Source organism: Sabethes cyaneus, chromosome 2 (assembly GCF_943734655.1).
Source record: "Sabethes cyaneus chromosome 2, idSabCyanKW18_F2, whole genome shotgun sequence".
In the NCBI taxonomy this organism is placed as follows: domain Eukaryota; kingdom Metazoa; phylum Arthropoda; class Insecta; order Diptera; family Culicidae; genus Sabethes; species Sabethes cyaneus.
The window spans coordinates 138905699-138925708 of record NC_071354.1 but is presented as its reverse complement, the minus strand read 5'-3'; the positions used below and the strand labels follow the sequence as shown (position 1 = coordinate 138925708).

Sequence of the window (20010 nt, the reverse complement as noted above, 5' to 3'; positions counted from 1 at the left end):
AGTGTTTTTATTTACATAGCAAGTGCATTTCCAGATATGCATTGAGTTCATACTAGGGTGGAATAACCGGTAGTACCAAAACCGGATACCGCAATACCGGTTTAATTGAGGCAAAAAACGATATTTTCGGTATTCAATAATTATAATTTATTTTTGATAATTTGATCAAACTTCGCAAAGCGCCTTGCGGGGCAAACGTGCGATTCTTGGACACAACAAAAGTGCGTAGATAATTATATGCAGTTTTGCACTGTGATAGCAGCAAGTAAAAAGTTTCAGTTTGACGGAGGTTACAGCACTGCAGAGATTTAATAGGAAGCACGAAAATTGAGAATATTCTTGTCCGGACTCCGGAAGTTATCCAGATGATTTATACTGCCGTGAATCGCATAACAGTCTCATTTATATAGGAAACTTCATAGAAAATGGGACTGTAATGCGATTCACGGCAGTATAGCTGAATGTGAATAAATTGAATTGATGCATGAATATTAAACCGTCTAATATTAAACTGTCTAACCGGTAGTACCGGTAGTACCGAAACCGGTAATACCGGCCAATTTTTGGATACCGAAATATCGATTTTGGAAAAGCAAAAAACCGGTATTTCCGGTATTTTCTAATCTGCTAGTTTTTTCCAACTCCTTATTCGAATAAGAACTAAATTTGAGAAAAGATTATAAAACTCTTAGAAAAACAACTGGGTGTTAATGCCGACGAGATTCTTCGACTACTAACAATGAAGAGAGTGAAATTGTGGGTCAAATAATTACTATTATTATTATTATTTATACTTCGGATCATCTGACAACAAGGTCTACATGAAATAAAAAACTACTAACTAACAAATTAAAATGAACTACGATTACGTAAACGACACTTGAACGTTTCACTGCTAATATTAAAATCAAACAAGTAGAACACAGAGTTAAAAACTGCACACATAGCGGTAACAGGTTCGAGGGCGCGTTCATATTGACCTTTGCCAGAATCCAAGGGGCATCAATTCTGCCACATAAAATCTTTCCAACAAATACAGCACGCATGTCATCCCTTCTCTTTCCCAATGGGTCCATGCCCAGCAGCTTACACCTGTGTTTATATGGAGGAAGTTCGACAGGATCTGTCTAGGGCAGATCCCGAAGCGCGTATCTGATAAACCTTTTTTGTACAGATGCGATCCGTGCAGTCCAAAAGCCGGCGTAAGGACTCGATTTATAGCTCTAGAACCCGTTTAAGGGACAGTAGAGTAACTTTGCTGGAAAAATGTTTCATTGTATGAGCCAGATGTCGCGTTTCAATTTATTTTTGAACAACTTGATATTCAAAAGCCACCAAATTATTCGAAGCTCTCAAATAACGAATTTAGGAAACAAGATCAGGGCCCAGAAACGTCACTTACAATAGTAAATTGTTATTCAACAATAAAGTAATGAAGCTTCAGTTTCAACACAAGCAGCGCCGTTTCGTTTCAAAACTGGCTTCAATCAGCGTCATTGAAACGATTTTCACTTCATCATGACGACCGGTTTTAAAGTTTCGTTTGTATTTCTCTATCAAATATTTAGAAAAAGGTCAGCTTAGACTTTGAATGCAATTGAGTTGATTTTGAGTAACATTTCCTACAATTTAACGCATATTATGATTAATCTACTTAACATCGACAAATTGTGCCTGACTGTCGTCATTTGACACAGTCAGTAGCTTCAGCTGAAGTTAGCTTGAAATGTTCTGTTCAACAAATGAAACAAGTCGCTTCATGTATGAAGCGAAGGTAAGGGAAATTTAGCTTCATTTATTTGTTTCGACGATGCCGGGCTCTGATCAGAATACGGAGATCTTTGCGCTTTTTGAGCATCCTTGCCATCAAAGGATCTGCCAGGAAAGAATTTGGAATATTTTTCAAGTCTTTCGAGTGATACATTGATTAAACAAGGAGATGAAATCTGCATCCCACTATCTTCGAACAGTGGCATTGATCACAGAGAAGAGAAGGTATTTGTGAACGATGATTGGGGATGGAGAAAATATTGTTAAGAGGCTGTAGGAGACCGGGGCATTAATTATGCTGGAAGCTACAATACAAGATATTTTGAATAATTAAAGGCGGATTTCCCTACTATAAATTTGAAGAAATGAATGGAAAATTCCTGATGTGCTTAGAGCCGTTCGCCAGACATCGATGAAAGCGGAAGTTTCCTCAATTGTTGGAAGTGTTGGCAATAAAATTCGTTTTAGTAAGGGAATTATATCGCTAAGAGTATTATATCTGCTTAAATTCTACTTTGCTAAGCAACAATACTGAAGTTAAAGTTTCAAAATTAAAAGATTTACTGAAAAACATCGACATTTCTATTGATTTCGAATAATCTTCCAATACCGGTATGTTACCGGTATTACCGGTATTTTCTACGCCAATACCGAAATACCGGTTTTCACCAAAAGCGCCCAATACCGACAGCCCTACTCCTAGTTGGCTCCGGGGTATGACGCTGGCCTGATAAGCCAGTCGTCATATGTTCGGATCTCGACTGGGAGAGACTGTTAGAGTCAATAGGATCGTAGCAACTGGCCCTGCAATTGTCCTGCACTCTAACAGCTGGCTGCGAAGTATGTCGTATAAAAAACAGAAGGTTAAGTTTCGATAACGAAATGTAGCACCTAGACTTTGCTTTGCCTTTAAATGTCAAGAAAATTGAAGGCAACTTCAAACGTCGCACTTATGCCCCGCCTTACTCTATTCCGTTTTTTGTACTTCGTTCAAATTCTACTTCGGCTTCTGCTCTGTAATCGCAACTGAATTAGGTTTAATAGCAAAGAAGTTTACTGTAATCCTGAAGCGATCTTTACATTGAAAGAAAACTCTACAGTAAGGAGGGGCAAAAGTGCGCTGGGAGTAAAAGTGCTATTCATTAATTTATCAGTGCAGATTTTACGTTATTTGACAATATTGGTATGGATGGGTGACCATTTTGACAGCTTGATTCTATCGTATACATTTGTTGTTTACGAGGCACAGCTGTTTTAATCATGTTAATGATATTTAAGAGCGATTTTAATGTAATATTTCATTTCATGGTGAATATGATATCAACAGGAGGTTATTAATTGTTAAACAAATTGTAGCAGCGTTTAACATTACTCTCTTTTGAAAATGTGGCAAAATATATTTCTATTTTCCATAATTTGATCAAATCCCGCCAAGTGCCTGGCGGGGCAAAAATGCGATTCACGAACGAGGCAAAAGTGCGATCCATGGACAGGGCAAGAGTGCGCCAATAATTATACGCAAAATTATATAAAAATCATCGGTTGAAACTGTCAAATTTGTCTAATATATCTGTCATCTTAGGGAACAAGTGATATTGTATTAACAATAAGCTGACTTGTTAGTAGTTATTTATTAATAAATCGTATTAAATACTTCAGAAATTAATTTGCGTACCAACTATATTGCTCAACGATAAAAACGCTTTTGTTCCTTCCATAATTACAATAACGGAACTGGTGAGGAGTATGTTGCAAACAAAATATACAATAAAATTATCTCTGGACGATTTTTGCTTGACTGATTTTAATTGCACAACTCGAGGAACAGATGTCGCATTAGTCCGAAACAAAGTTGAAAGCAATCTTGCACGCATTTTTTCTCACACTTCTCACGTTTCTGTCATACAACACAATACTCAGAGGTAACACTAACGTACCTTTCGCGAGACACTATGCTGTCAATATTGTCCTTCTATACTTTATTGCATCCATCTACGTTTGTACTGATATTGGACTGATTTCAAAGCTGCAAAATATTTTAAAAATGCTATTCCATTACACTAACGCTGCTAATAAGAGAACCTAGAAGGCGACAAAGTAGATGTTTCCGTTGGGTTTAATTTCTATCCATGGTACACATCTTTTGTTGATTCATTGTTATAAGCATATCAACACTTAGTAATTAAACGGGTCTTCCTAGAAGGTGTTAGTTTTATGAAACAGTTACCCTAGTACTATTCTTTATAACAAAATTGGCAGATTTTTGTTTTTATATTGTTGTTCTTGATCTATCTGGGCTATTATCGTTTAATTTCATCACCTTTCACGCTGACATGGGTGTGGATTTTTAAGTCTTTTCTCACTTCGTACGAATCACAACTTAGTTAAGTTATTGTTTTTGTAATCAGAAAACATTGTTTACAAATATATAATATCTCAGAACCGTTACTGTTCCCTGCTTCTACAGTTAAGAAAATATTTTAATTTATGTTTACAACCGGCAGATGGTTTATTTAAGCAGTACGTATCGAGACGGTAAACGAATAGTTAAATATCTATAAAGAAAAACAAAAATTACCACAGTTTGATCTCATGCTGCATTGTTAAATATTGAAACTGTTAAAGTGCCAAATTGGTAGCCGAAATCCAAATTCAAAGAAAGCTGTTTTATTCTGCAAGTTCATCAATACGACAGCGTATTGCGTGCTCAACAACTTCCAAGCTAGGATAATCCAGTTCCTTCACTAAACAAAGCGTGGCGGAGAGTAAGTTGGAATTCTAAAATTAGGTTTATAGAGGATAAGTCGTTTGTTCCACCCAACCACCAAATACCTACTCTATTCACAGGTCTCCGATGAACGCCAGCAAAATGATTTAGAACGGCATTTGATATTACACTTGCGTTGTCGTTGAATTTTGAATCTGAACGCCTGAAAAACAAAAATAAAACAACCGTCAGTCAGTTTAGTCAGAAAACAAATTAAGGAAAATGTTCCAGAAGGTACCTGTTTTCGTTTCTCCGCCGATCGACGTCTTCCCATTCATCGCGTGGATCGGATCCTTTAGCATTGCCATTGCGATATTGATACAGATCTCGTTCACTATTTCCTCCAATGCTGCGCCGATTGGGATGGCCATGAGGCGCGTGGTTATAGCCGCTCACATGGTTCGATGAATGACCATTGTTATTATTCATATGATGCGGGTTCTGGTTACTTTCGTCCCACTCCGTGAGGTCCAACTGACTGTGGCGGTAGTGCGCGGGCGGGTTTTGTCGCTGATAATCGGATTGGTAGTATTCCTAGGAAAAATTGCAATATAAAAACTTATTATTAATACGACTTTATTCTTAAATAAAAACTATTGCTACAGCTGCCATAGCTTTTGCATTTGACGAAAAATTCTTTTCACGAAGGTGTTTAAGTTTTTTTTGTATGCCAGAATTAAATTTTTAAAATGAAAAGGTCACTGCAACAGTCTTATTGATCGTTTTATGTGGCAGGCTCCGATTGCTGTACACAGTTTACGGACTATAGTTTCATGTTTCTGAGGTGGTAGTAGTCACTGGGAAACTAATCTGGTGAATACGGTGGGTGTTCAAGCATTGCGCACAATTACTGCATTCAATTTATGAATTGTCAAAGCAATTGCGTAACCAAGTGCTCTGTCTTGATCTAAAATGATTTGTTTGCGAGTAAACAAAATTTCTTCTCACATATTTTTTCATTCGGTCGATTAAAAAACGGTTGATTAAAAAAGTCTTCTTTATCACTTTTCGACAAAGCTGAATGATAACGCTAGATATTAGTCTTTTTAAACCGTGTCTTGCGATAAGTATTTTAATTAAACAAACTAAGATTTTGTCTATGAAAACAGAGCACTCACGATTGAGTCATAACTTACATACCTTCATAGAGTGTGTGGAAATACTTGGTGCTATTGGTACTCTTTCCCTGTAGCCTGAAACGGGACTGTCCTGGTCTGACCCTGGCGATCGCTGTATAAAACACAAATTAACCTAATTACTATCCTATCGACCAGGAATCTCTACTGTTTGCATTTGCAACTAAAGGTAGAACGGTTAATAAACAATAACTTCCAGCGTAGTTTCATAATTATGATATATATACGTTCGCTTCATACATTTCAATAAGATTGATTAAGATATCAAATAACTAGTTTGAACAAGCTATGGAGCCTTCACCACAATAATTAAATTAAGATGAATTTACATTTAAAATAATTAACATATTTCAATGTTAATGTCACCATATTTCAATCCACTAAGCGTGACTTTTACAGCACTATTCAGAATTATTTTTCAAAATCTTTAAATAGTTTAAATAACATTCTGTAACGTGGATTGAAAGAAAGAAAGAATTGTCAACATGTGCTTGTCATTTAATTCTTTTGTTTTTTTTTATTTTCCAACGCGAATTCGATCCTCGATCTATTGTATCTGACAAATGTAATGGGCATATTTGACGACCAAATGTTCAAATTTAAAAAATAACATATCCTTAACAGTTACCAACACTTAAAACAAGCTAAAATAAAAAAGTCAGTAATGAAGTGTATCGCATGTATTCCTCGAAAGATGATCTTTACATTTGACTCAAACTGAAATGCACATAAACTATTGAATACGTAATAAAAATTAGACGATTTTTTTACAAAACATGTGCAGATAAATAGATCAGTTTTACAGATATGTTTTTTAATCAAGCTGAACTTTGTAATAAATGTATTAAAGCACTTTATAGAGCGTGTAAAATTAAAATAGCACTAATATTACATATATCTTCAATATTCTTTGTAAATTAACACCATTTTTCAAGTTTGTAACAAAATTAAAAGTCCTAATAAACGAATAACAACAAAAACAACAACAATTTCTTTTAATGGCATGCAACCAACTGTATATAGTATAATTTTAAGTAGCCGTGCTTTAAGCTAAGAACTTTTGAAGCACTTGCTCGCACTAATTTTTTTACGCACAGTATTTCGAAAATTGATACCCATTTTCCATTCGACACAAAATATCCCGGCATTATTATATTACACCAATATTCTTAGAAAATAAACAACACATATGCTTTAGCTAGACTAGGCTAATTGGATGCGTTAATCTTCGTATGTGAGAAAAAAGTGATAACAGCAAAGACATGAAATGTGGTGGTAAAAGTCAACTCCTAGTAAAAATTAGGTGAATCAGAAACAGTACTAGTGTGGTTTAAACAGAAATAGCACGAAAATGTAATACGTATGTGCTCTTACGTCATATCGGTGATAAGGGCCGCGTTGATTGCTGGTATAGTGCGATGCATGCGGGGTTTGTGGTGGAGAGTAGCTGTCCCGGTTCACAGGACTTCGCTATATTGGTATCGTTTGGTGTATACATGCCAAAAATAGGAGAGAAAAAAAACGCAAGAAAAATGAAAAATATACAGCAAAATCATATAAAACTCTTTCTAATGGAAGCTTCTGCAAAATATAAAACACTAAGTTTTCGCGTAAAAAAGTTAAGCGATTGGAAGCATACGATTCCTCGGTGAGGAACCTCGTTTTTCTTCGACACATCATCGATGATTAATATGAGCTATATTTTATTACATTATTATATCATTAGACAACACATCTTATCAATACAATAATTTAAAACACACAATTGTTTGTTACTAATTTCCGTTTGAATATTATTAATTGGGGAACAAATTGTTATTCATTAACAATTTATCATTAAAAGGTTTAGTGCTAATTCCCGTCGTAGTAAGAAAAACCACTTCAATTTACATCATTTCGTGGATGGATGGATGGATTTGATTCAAACATGCGTACCTTCCAATCCGTGCACTTTAATTTCACTAAAAAGCGATTATTATAAACATTAATTGAAATTATGCTACTGACTTTATTTTTTAATTTCATCGATCAAAATTTCCCTTCGTCCGAACCAAAAATCACAACAAAGTTTACGAAAAGAACGCGTATGTTTCTACACAAATACGTCACGACAAATGTCATTCTGCAAAAATTTCTACTGGTCTTGCAAGGTTTTCCCCTGCAGAATAACGACAATGCTTGCGTGAGCTACTTTCTATAACCATTCATATAATGGAATGACGGGAATTGAGGAATTGATTGTCTCATATCGTTTTCCCCCTATAAACATGTTGGTAATTAATTTTATTTAATTCGCGTGTGTCAAGTTGACGAGAGTAAAGTCTTCTTGAATCAAATATCGTTAATTGCACTAAGCTTGTCGCCCTTAATTAATTAAGCTGAGCTATTTTCACTAACAGTTCAAGTGTTGTTCATGTCATTTTTTGGCTTAATCAGATCACCCCGACAAACGAAAGTTTTTCTCAAAATCGACGATAAGCATAGTGCAAATAACGAAATTTAACTGTAATACGAAATTTTCTATATTTCAATAAATTCTACTCGTAATAAGAATTTACTTTATAAGCATGAATATCATTGGTTCATCATGTGCAAAATCTGATGTATTCAACACTGTCGGTTTGTTAAAAATATACAATTATATACAAAACCATTATTAAGGGCGCAAGTACATGCTATGGAAACATGTTAGGGTGACGTAAATACGATCCATACTTAGTTTTCGACTTTTTAAAAAAAATATATGCGAAAGTACTCAAGTACTCAAGATACAGTATTTCGGAACTTAAATTTCTTAGTGAAACAATTTTTAATGCTCCAGCGGGAGTTCGTCATTCGAAAACTGTACTTAGTCATATGCAAGATTTCTTTCATCTATTATGGACAAAAAAATTTATGCTAAATATCTATATTTAATTTTTTTGCATATATTCTTTGAGCCCTGTGCAAGAGCCACAAAGAAAATGGAAATAGTTTGAATCACAATCACAGCTCATCATTTCAAGCGTTTATTCCGAGTGATCACCAGATTCCCTTCGTCATATTCAAAGCAGCTAGGAAAACCAAGAGGACTTTTATTTTTTTAAATAGTGGTTATCTTACAGTCACCCTTATTCTGCGCGGCGAGTGACGTGACTATTTTGGATTCGCCGCGAATCTGATGACAATTGTCACCTAACCTAACCGTGTCACAGGTGACACGGTTTGTCACTTAGGTGACAGGGGTTTGTTACCTAGGTGACACGGTTGTCACCTAGGTGACTCGTATTGAGCGTATTGAGCCACGTGACTCGCAGAATAAGGGTGAGTATGTTTTCGTTGACGGTCACTTATTCGAATGACGGTCACTTCTAATAGTGGTGCGTCATCTTGACAACATAGCCATTGGCGTAGCTAGAGGGGGTGCCTGGGGTACCAGGACTCTCCAGAATTCTGCAGGCCCCCTCCAGAAATTTTCCTCATTGGAATTGGAAACCGGGAAAAAATTCAGTGTATATGTTCCCGCTGTGTAGATATTTTCTTTTTCACTGGGCATCGCAAAAGCGTAGTTGTCGTCGTCAGTAGCTTAGTAGCCATCCCGGTTCATGCTGTTTCAAGCGTTCGTCTCCATTCAACTACATCTTGGGCCACTCGTCGCAAATTTCCCACTCACAGAAGTCGCAAATCATTTGCGACCTGGCCGAGCCATCACGTTGAGCCTTCCTGTTCCTGGCGCTGGTGCAGTTATTAAAGAGAACTATTTTCGTTGCACTGTAGCCTATTGACTTTCGCCAGATGACGATGGCAATCTCTCCAAACAGTGCTTGTAGCTTATGATTCATACGTCTTCGTTACTCTCCGCTTTCAGTTTGTACTCCTCCAAATATCGTTCGCAGTATCTTCCGCTCGAAAATCACGTATGGCTAGCGTTTTGCGGAGAGCTAAGGAAGCCTAATTTCCCGCTTGAATGCGCAACTAGATCTTCTTACTAGTGTTGTTGTCCGTGTGCACCAGCAATACCAAATACACGAACCCGTCTGCCACTTCTACTTCGTTGCCATCAAAAGTTACCATCCGCGAGAGGCACACATTTGTTTCCTTTGAGTATTTGGTCTTGGCCGCATTTACGTTTAGAACATTTGTCCTAGATTCCGATTTCGTCGAATCACCCCTTCAAGTGCAATGTTGAATAGCATGCAAAATAAGCCGTCACCTTGTCCCAACTTTCGCCGCGTCTCAAAGTAACTCGAAAGTATCCCCGAGATGCACACGGAACACAACACTCTCTCCAATGTAGCTCTGCTCAGTTGCGTCAGTTTATTCAGAAAACCGTTTTCGTGCATTATCTGCCTAGCTGGTCTCAACCGACTGTATCGTATCTTGCTTTGAAATCAATAAAGATGTGATGCGCGGACAGGTTGTGTTCACGACATATCTGGTAATTACGCGGATCCTCATCAAGTCCGCCTGGTTCCTACAAAACCTTGTGCTATCGGTGACAGCCAGAGTAACAAGATCATAATCAAAATTCAAATTTTTGGAAGGCACCCCCTAGGCCCCCTCCAGGGAAAGTTCCTAGCTACGCCAATGAACATAGCTATAGTAAAATGGGGGATATATCACAATAGATCAAACAAAAGGTCGCAGTGATAAAAATACCCAACATGGGAAAAAAAATGTTTTCGTCGATATCGCAGAGACATTCCATAAATATTAAGACTAAGTAATAGTTTGAAAACCTCCCAGTTGGCCTCGAGGTATGATGCTGGCCTAATATGCCAGTCGCCGTATGTTCGAATCTCGACTGGAAGAGGCTGTTAGAGTCAGCAGGGTCGTAGCAACTGACCATGCAATTGTTCTGTATTGCGAAGTCTGTCGTATAAAAACCGAAGTTCAAGTTTCGATAACGGGAAGTTCAAGTTTCGATAACGGGCCCGATAACGGGCACCTAGGCTTTGCTTTTTAATAGTTTTAATGTAATTCGCTTCAATTTGTTTTTTCGTCTCTATGCCAGGAAAGTAGACGAAGACACATCATAGACGAACCCATCCAACACCCTATATTTATTTGTAAAGCAGGAAAGGATGAGGAGGCACTCATGTGAACGTTGTTTGTAACAACGAGGAATAACCTTGACAGCCTTGAGCGTCTGTTCCTATTCCAGGGGTTGTACTCCACGGCTACGCCTGATACGGAGCGAGCGGTCGGATTAAGAAACGTGGTATCTCGTCACTAAAGCTAAGATGGCAACCCATAACGTGACCCGATAGCGTGACCCTAATAAGGCAACCTACCTAAACTAAATTATTATGGAAATGTCAAACAAATATGGATCAGAATATTCTGCTCGACACCGCTCGAACAGCTCAGCATCGTAACTCTGCAGGAAATCTATCGCAAAGAAGAGAAGGATTGAAAGATCCACAGGGGAAAGACTCAGTTTTGCCAGAGCGGAGGCATTACCAACAAGCTGGAAACAGGCTATGTAGGGTTGGGCAGAACAGCGGATCGTGTGATAAATTGGAATCAACGATCAATGCGGCGATCAACACGAGAATGTGTCTATTGAGAATGAAGGACCATTTCTCCAATTACAGCACCATAAACGTGCACTACCTGTAAGACAGATCCGGTACATCCGACGATGGGAAGGAAGCGTTTTACGGACGGCTGGAAGCAGCGTACGACAGCTGTTCGCCACGGGACATCAGATCGTTATCGATGTTATGAACGCGCAGTTTTCCGAGGACTGGTAATCCGAAGCACCTGTTTCCCACGCAAAGATAGCCACAAAACCAACTTGAGATTACCTGACCAATGTGCAATGAATCGGATTGACCACGTTCTCATAGATGACCGGTTTCTCTCTATCATCACGAACATACGTTCCCTATAGGGTGAGGATATGTGCGCTCAAAACTGTCACCAGACTCGTCAAAGCCGTTTGTCTCTGCTGAACATTGGGCAGCTAGATAACCCACAATATACCGAGAACTTCGCACATGGGACAGAATACGCTTTTGTACGAAATGACTGCTTTGATGAGAAATGCCAACAAGCGGTAAAGAGGAAAAAACAGCATTGCTTACATATAAATTAGCTGACCATTTCCACTAGGGCCAAATACCGACGAGCAAGGAACCAGTTAACCAAGATTCAGAGGAGTAAAAAACACCGGAAGGAGGACAAAGAGCGCGATAAATTACCACAGCTATTCCATGTTAATGAAACGCGCAAGTTTTAACGAGAAAATGAACCAAATTCGTAAGGCCGGGGGAGGGAATCTGTTTACAAACGAGCGCGTGGTGGTCGACAGTTCATCGATGAACACCCCAATGGCGAAGGAGGCAGTAGGAGGCGGAATGACAGTCAACCTAGGAGTGGCCATAGAAGATAGTAATGTTCCAGCCCCTGATCTTCAAGAAGTCAAACGAGAAATTGGATTGCTGAAGACCAACAAATTCGACGGTAAGGATCGCTTGCCAGCAGAGCCTAATAAACATGGCCGAGAAACGTTGGCAACGGCTATACACTAGTTTTTCTTCCAAAATGTGGGAGGAGAAGCAGCTACCGGAGAAATAGATGAAAAGAGTGATTTGTCCCATCTACAAACAGGATGATCGGTTCAACTGCTGCAACTATTACGGCATAACGTTGATGTACCACGCCTACAAAGTACTCTCCCAGGTTGTCACCGCACAAGGTTTCGTTGGTGGGTGGGCTTCAAGAGGGCTTGCGTCATTGCGGATCAAATTCCACCAACCGACGTGCCCACGCATCACATTTTTTGGCTTCAAAGCAGCATACGATGCAGTTGATCGAAACCAGCTATGGCAGATAATGCACGAACGCAGTTTTCCGGACAAACTGGCGCGAGTGATCAGAGTTGCATTGGATCGAGTGATATATTTATGTTGACACTCTCGAGTCACGACGAGGGTAACGAAAAGGCTTATCTGGCATGCCGTTCAAAGTCGCTGTTAAGGGGTTGATTTGACGAGCGGACATCAAAGTGAAATACACGATTTCCACCAAAGATAGCCAACTCCTAGACTTCGTAGATGACTTTGATAACATAGCCAGGAATTTTGCGACTGCAGAGGTAATCTAAGGCAGACTGAAAGCGGAGCCTAGAAAGATTGGGCTAAAAATAAATGCGTCGAAGTTTAAATATATCAAAGCAGACAAACATACGCGCCCTTTCCGTGTTCGGGCGGACAATATTTAGCGGTGTAAAAACTGAAAACAGAGCAGTGGAGGCGTATGAGTTACGAGCTACAGACACAAGCCCGACAACAGTGCGCCGAAAATACTTTTCTTCAACAACCCCACCGGCCCTAGGAACAGAGGAGCTTAATGTGAAAGATGGCTATACCAGGTCGAAAGTAAATTACGACTTCTGAGACACTTGGGAAATTAACGGCGAGTGGTCCAAGATCGAGTTGAATGGAAACGACTGAAATGGTAAAACGATGGTGTAAATGGCATATTTGTATAAAGCGTAGAAGCTTGTAACATTTCACATAATTTAATAACATTAAACTCTGGAAAAAATCAATTATTTGATTGTTATAAAACATCATTATTTTTAAAATTTAAAATTATAACCACAGACAAACAGACGAGACACTCGCGATAATTCCATCGTCCAATCAAAAACCACTCATTTTCCAAAAAAGCATGTTTCGCAACATGGCCACACCGCGGCGCGCGAGTCTTGCTTTGAGTTTTCGATATAAAACCATTCAAATGTACAAAACCCTACAGCATAAAACCCTGTAAATGCAAGCTACTCCGCAACATGCATAACAGAGGGTGCTAGTGTGCAAGCAAAATGTGCAGGACGATGGTTTTTAAAGGATTTTCTTCTAAGTGTCATGTCAGTTCGTCAGTGTTATAACATAAGCCGAACACTTTGACTGGACTAGTATTTTAAATCTATGGTGAATTGATAGTGTAAGGACTGTATCGAAAAGTAATTAGCAACTTTTAAAATTTTACTCAAAAATGGGTGAAGTAATTTTTATGTGCGTGCAAGCAAAAGATTGTTTAAATATCTAAAAAAAATTGTGCAATCAATTTGCTTCGATTATTCTGCACGCTTGGTGCAATGAAAACGGTGTTTTCTAACAACTAAATCGCAAAACGGTTTAAAGTGCGTCACACAAGCGTAAAAATATCATCGATAAATAAGGAAGAGTTATCCTTGAAGGATCTGCCTTGGTCCGGAAGAAAACCTGGTTCCAGTTAGCCCCTGAAGATTCTGAAATAATAACTCATAGTAAACGACAACGATTGGTAACAACGTCTTATTTGGCTAAGAACTTAAAACAAGCATTGCGATAATTCAGTCAATCAAGGTCAGACACTCCGTAAAGACATACAAGAATCATAAGGTATCTAAGAAATCCGAAGAGCAACAATCTCGAGCATAAATAAGGGCACGGTAACTATAAACGGATAATAGACAACGGCACCAAGTGCATCTATATGGACGACGAAACTTAAGTCAAACAGGATTCAAAAGCGCTTCCAGGGCCGAAATTCTGCACGAAATAGGCGGACGAGGTGGTGGACAATAACGACAGTACGATTGCGCTGGAAAATTTAGGACAGAAGGTTATCGTATGGTATGCTATTTGTACCTGTGGTCTGCGATGCCTATTTTCTATACAAAATGTGCAATAAATGCTCAAATTTACAAACATGAATAGTTGTAAAAAATATTGTGGCCCCTCTACAAACAATATCAGTCTCCCCATCTCTTTTAGCCGAAATTAGTATCTGTACATTGCGCTAAGCCTGTACTACAGTGCCTTTCAGGCAATAATATCCGATTCGTCGAGAAAAACATCAATCCACCAAATTGTCCAGAGCTCTGACCAATTGAACGTTACTGGTCGATTGTGAAGAGGATCTTCAGAAATGATTAGTTTCCTAAAGCATGGAGGAATGCAAGAAAAATTGAACAGCAGCATCCCGGAAATGCACAAAACCTAGTGTGCAGAATTGGCTGGGAGGAGTTTCATCAAAAGTGCGCTCATTCTTTTGAACCTAATATTTTGGCTAATGTAAGCCATGTTATCGTTGCAAATCGTACTTCAATAAACCGAAAACAAAAATTGAAATAGTAATCGTATTTCATTTTTATTCACGGATAGATGTTGCTAAAGACTTTTCGATACAGTCCTTATGTCTTACAAGCATCTCATATTTTCGTAACATCTTTGCCTTTATGTAGTTTTAGGTTTTAAAAGTTAACTATCTAAAAAGCTGAAAAATAAAACAACTGAAATAAAAATGCCTTCCACAAGCACACAATTTGGTTGATAATTTTGACAGAAGAGGCATAACACGAAACATTGATGCTACATAAAACAAACATAAAAGCTTTGGCATGCCGGCACATATATGAAACTGCAAGGGTTATTTATGACAATAATGTGCAAAGGCTAGTGCATGATACAGATAGCATGATATTGTTAGTTGGCTATCGTAGCAATATACGTGAATGGAGGAGGGTCATAAAAAGGATTTTTCGTATTAGGGAAAAATGAAGTTTACCTGCAATGGAGAGGATGGTAACGAGCCGCGATCAGCTGGATCACTGATGCACTCCGATTCGGTGTTTTCCGGACTCATCTGTTGCGATGGCAAGACGGGCGCAGATGACGATGGAGTGGTGGATTGCGGTTGCTAAAGACGGGGCCACGAGCAAAGGCGATGTGTTTCGGTAGGGAATTTTGTTAGTTCAGAGGTTTGTATTTTAGTATTGACATTCAATTAGTGACATGAAATATGGAAAGAAAAATTACGTTTGAGCTCTATAAATCTACGAATGGCACACTGATTCACTAACACAGTTCATAACAAAACAGTACAAGTATGGATATTTAGAGCTTAGTTCCATTTCACATAAAGCATTTTAATGTTTATGTAAGTAAGCGGTTGTGGAAAATATTTACCTCAATAACGGGGCTCTGATTGCGGTATTGTTGGTGCTGTGAAGATTGCTGTTGGTTCGTCGAAGGTGGCGCAGCATCCTCGTACACATCGTGTCTCGATTGATGCTGAGTGATTGGCGATCGCATTGCATCCGCTACTTCCTCGGGAGTAACATCTACATTGTCTAGTTTTTTTAGATTTGGCAACGCTCGGAGAACGATTTGTCGATAACTTGGTCCAGCGGTGTCCACCAACGGGTTCTCTTCCAACCATAAATATTTTAGCTTCGGAAGGTTCTAAAAATAGCAGAAATAAGTATAGTTCGATAATTACATAAATTTTTGGTACCTGAAGGTACACCAATTCGTCAATGTCGGTAATGTTATTTTTCCTGAGATATAGTTCTTGAAGATTTACACAATTTTCGAAATCTGCCAACGTACTTATCCGATTAACGCTAAAGAAAGTAGAAATGAATATTATTAAGTAATATGTTATATGATATTTATAGAATAAATTACAGTTTGCACATATTTTTTTCAAAGGTTTAGTAACGCAGATTGGTCTTAAAATTTTTGAGTCGCAAAAATTTAAAAACTAAAAAATAAAGGCAAAGCTTAGGTTCCGTTTTCGGAACCTGGCTTCATCCTGTTATGCGACAGGTGGGTGACAATTGCGGGGTAATTGCTACTGACTACAATCCTATTGTCTCTAACAGTTGAACCTAATCGAGATTCGACCATGCGACGACTGGTTCCTTAAACCAGTGTCGTACCTCGAGGCCAACTAGGTCTTTTTTATCTACCAAAAAAAAACACAAATGAAAGCAAAATGTGAGAGAGTTTTGCCTTTCGATTTCAAATTTTATGTTAAACTAACTTTTTTATTAGCATAAACTAACAATAATGTGACGAAATAGCAGAACAAACAGACGATCAACAACATTACAACTGTATGGAGATGCATAAAAGATCAGTTTCGATTGCATGATTCATACCGGATGAATTGAGCATATGTCGTTTCCGCTACCGACACTGTTTGCGTGGTTTCCGACGAAACTTTACCATTGAAAGATTCACGGTACTAATTAGCGGATTATATTAATTAATTGAAGTGAGCTCGGGGCATCGCTACAGCAGCGTTATCGTTTCCTTTGTATTGTCGGTTCGTTTGGATTTTAGTCTATTGTTATTGCTACGTCCTATATCGGCGTTAAGCTTCCATATGCTGGACACACGGAGTGCAACGAAGCATACAGTTCGGATTCCGCAAGACAACAACCAAAGCAATAGTCAGACGGTAGGTTTTTTTGTTTGTGCTAAATCTTAACCATACCTATGAGAAGATTTAAAATTATACCGGGCAGCGAAAATAAAGAAATATACCGTTAGGATCAAATAAATTTTCTGTAAAACATTGTATATCAACCATTATTGTACGTATAGAGTAACAATTAAATCTGGTTACATACAAGAACAAGCGCGAAGGATCAAAACACAAGGCGAAATGCACAATACTTTTAATATGCAAAACTAAACAGCAGTTTGACTCACTTGTTGCGTTAACATGTGTAACAAAACATGGGTAAAATCGAACTATAAATTCTTATCGACTCATAGGTAACGTGATTCCGAAGGAAATCACATGAAAAGCCGGTTCTTGGCAAGCGGCACATGAATAGAAAGAAAGTTTTCTTCTCTTCGACACAACCAATGAATATTGCAAATTAAATATTGCAGCCTGGTAAATATATAACTTTAAAATACGCATCCGGGAAGTACTGATAAAAAAATTCCGTGTCACACAAAGGTAAAGCAAATAATTCGCTTAAATCTGAACAGACAATCGCCTAATTAAGAAAATAATTGTCTTCTAAAACGCAATATGCAAAAACTAATAAGCAAGCGAAAGTACGTAAATGCAAATATGTTCATAAATATTGATTTCCACGTGTTTCCAGGCTTAGCATAAACCGTCTAGCGCTCCATAGACCATTGTTTCGAAAAATCGTTTTCCGAGTGAAATTACACTCAGTCTTTGCTCAGGCGAAAAAAGGCAGTCAACCGGTCTCGGGTGAATACAATTTTCTCCAGAAATGAATCGACACAACAACACAAAAAGGGTAGATACGACGCGGTCATTAATTTGTGAGCGCTGCAGTTAAAATCGAGTTGAGGCTAACTGTAAACTACCAGCGATTACCGCTATCGTCTATGATCACGTCCGTGGCAATGAAAAGTCAAACAGCAGCGACAACAGTTTTGCAAGATCAGCCCGGCACAAATGCATTTGCATCAATTGTATAATTTCGCATTAATTGTATAATTTTAAAATGTATATAGGAAAACAAACAGAGCAAGGTTGAAATTAAAGTCAGCTTTGGTTAAACATCGTAAATACTGAAAGCTCACGTAACTGTCGTTAAGTAAGGTACCCCGGGGCAAGTGGGAATACGGGGTAAGTGCGAACGACACTCATAACTCTCTCCGATCTGATTTTCTCCAACTGAACCTTTCTAGAAATGGAAGATACAACTCCAACACATACATTAAAATTATAGTTTAATTATAATTGGCTTTCAAAATTCCAAAATTGACCTTTTAATTTGGGCTTCATTTTCAATTTGCGTTGCAAGTTGGGCGCACCTTTCTATAAATTGCGTAATTGCTCACGAATTGTGTTTCATATTAATTATAAAATCGCCCGTTGTGCTTTGATAGTGATTTGATTTGATTTGTATTTCGAATACAGGCTTTAAGACCTTTACCCATTCTTAAAGCTACTACTACTACTACTACTACTACTACTACTACTACTACTACTACTACTACTACTACTACTACTACTACTACTACTACTACTACTACTACTACTACTACTACTACTACTACTACTACTACTACTACTACTACTACTACTACTTATTCCGCACTCAGCACTACTTATTCCGACCAATCACAGAGTGTGGATTTTTAGTGAGACAATGGCTAATATTTTTCAATTATTTAAAAGTTTGTGAGGAAAACATATAATCTACTGTATTGTAATGGATTCTTCGAAAAATTTCCAATCGATTGATACCAATATCTCTAGAATCTATTCAGGGATAACAGAATTATAAGCGTGCAAACTATAACCACTTTTCGCTACATGTTCCTCTTCATTTTTCTAAAGTGCACCCCAATATAGAAATCAAAGAAGTAGTCCTACTTCAAAATTGGCATGTCTCTACTGAAACCAAGTTTATCAGACCATAGACATATCATTTTCGACATCGAGGCTCATCCTCGAAATTAGATAACCTTTCAGGAATTCGTGGAAAACCTATTGGAGTTCCTCTAGGGAACGTAGACGGGTGGTTTGTTTGTTTGTTTGTTTGTTTATATTTGAGACCTTTTAACCATATATGGTCATTCAGGTCTGTAGGAAAATTTATATTGTGTTACAAAGCTTTAGTTAAATATGCGCTTGCAAGTTTGCTGCTTTCAAAAATTCAATCGTTTTCTTCAGAATGCTGATATCGTCACCTAGTATTTCTTGCAAGGATGTGCCTAGTTTACATCTTTGTCTTTCTGTGTCGTAAAGTCGGCAGTCGACAAGAATGTGTTCAACCGTTATTCTGGTGCCGCAGCTTGGACACATCGCGGGGTCTTCTTTCTTCGAGAAGTGGCCATGTGTTAGTCTGGTATGTCCGATTCTTAGCCTTGTAATCACTCGGTTAATAAATCTGTCGTTTGAGTATGATGTTGTCCATTCGAAGGGTGTGTTTTTGATTCGCCTTAGTTTACTGGTGCTGCTGGCCCATATATTGCACCAGGTGGTGATGATCTGGTCGTTTACTAGCCGTTTGAAGTCCTCAAAGGGTGTTTTAATGTCGATTGGGGTTTTCAGCGATGCTCCTTTTTTTGCTAGAGCGTCCGCCTTGTAGACGGGTGGTAGCGGAATGAGTCATTACACGATGTGCCAAATGAATCGGTTTACGGATCCTTTTAAAAAATGGGCACTCAGCTCTTTTAAACCAATGAAATTTCTAGATCCGGATGGTATTCTACCCATTTTCTTACAAAAACCAGACGGTGTTATAATGTCCGAGATCAAAAAAACTCTCCGTTGCATTGAAATCAACATGTATACCAACACGTTAAACCGCAATGCACTGTTTAATTATATTATATAAGAAATCGTTCAAATATTAAGAGACGCCATTTTGTGCTTTTCTTGATATCAAAAGCGCTTTCGATAATACGTCTTTCGCATCAATTAATACGGCTCTCTGTCAAACGGGAATCGACCACACTACGATGAACTGGATTCAAGCAATGCAGAGAAATTACTGTATCACTGGGAGATACGTTGGTCACGATTTCGGTGATCAAAGGATGTCCACTGGGACGATTTGATCGTTGATTTTTG

At 38.3% G+C, this 20010-nt stretch overlaps 1 protein-coding gene across 3 annotated transcripts in view; it reads right to left on the bottom strand.

The window, feature by feature from the left end:
• Positions 1 to 3394: 3394 nt before the first annotated feature.
• The window catches only part of LOC128733559 (uncharacterized), a 39529-nt gene continuing 22913 nt past the window's right edge, over positions 3395 to 20010 (bottom strand). Inside the window, exons 3-10 of one of the 3 annotated variants that reach the window (XM_053827216.1) lie at positions 15946 to 16054; positions 15618 to 15893; positions 15217 to 15348; positions 7048 to 7143; positions 5678 to 5767; positions 4776 to 5071; positions 4607 to 4700; positions 3395 to 4548 (exon numbers count right to left, since the gene is read on the bottom strand). In XM_053827216.1, coding sequence (XP_053683191.1) covers positions 4438 to 4548; positions 4607 to 4700; positions 4776 to 5071; positions 5678 to 5767; positions 7048 to 7143; positions 15217 to 15348; positions 15618 to 15893; positions 15946 to 16054 — 1204 coding nt within the window. In that variant the 3' untranslated portion in view covers positions 3395 to 4437. The remainder of the gene's footprint in view (positions 4549 to 4606; positions 4701 to 4775; positions 5072 to 5677; positions 5768 to 7047; positions 7144 to 15216; positions 15349 to 15617; positions 15894 to 15945; positions 16055 to 20010) is intronic. The other 2 variants (XM_053827217.1, XM_053827218.1) reach the window with 2 other exon arrangements.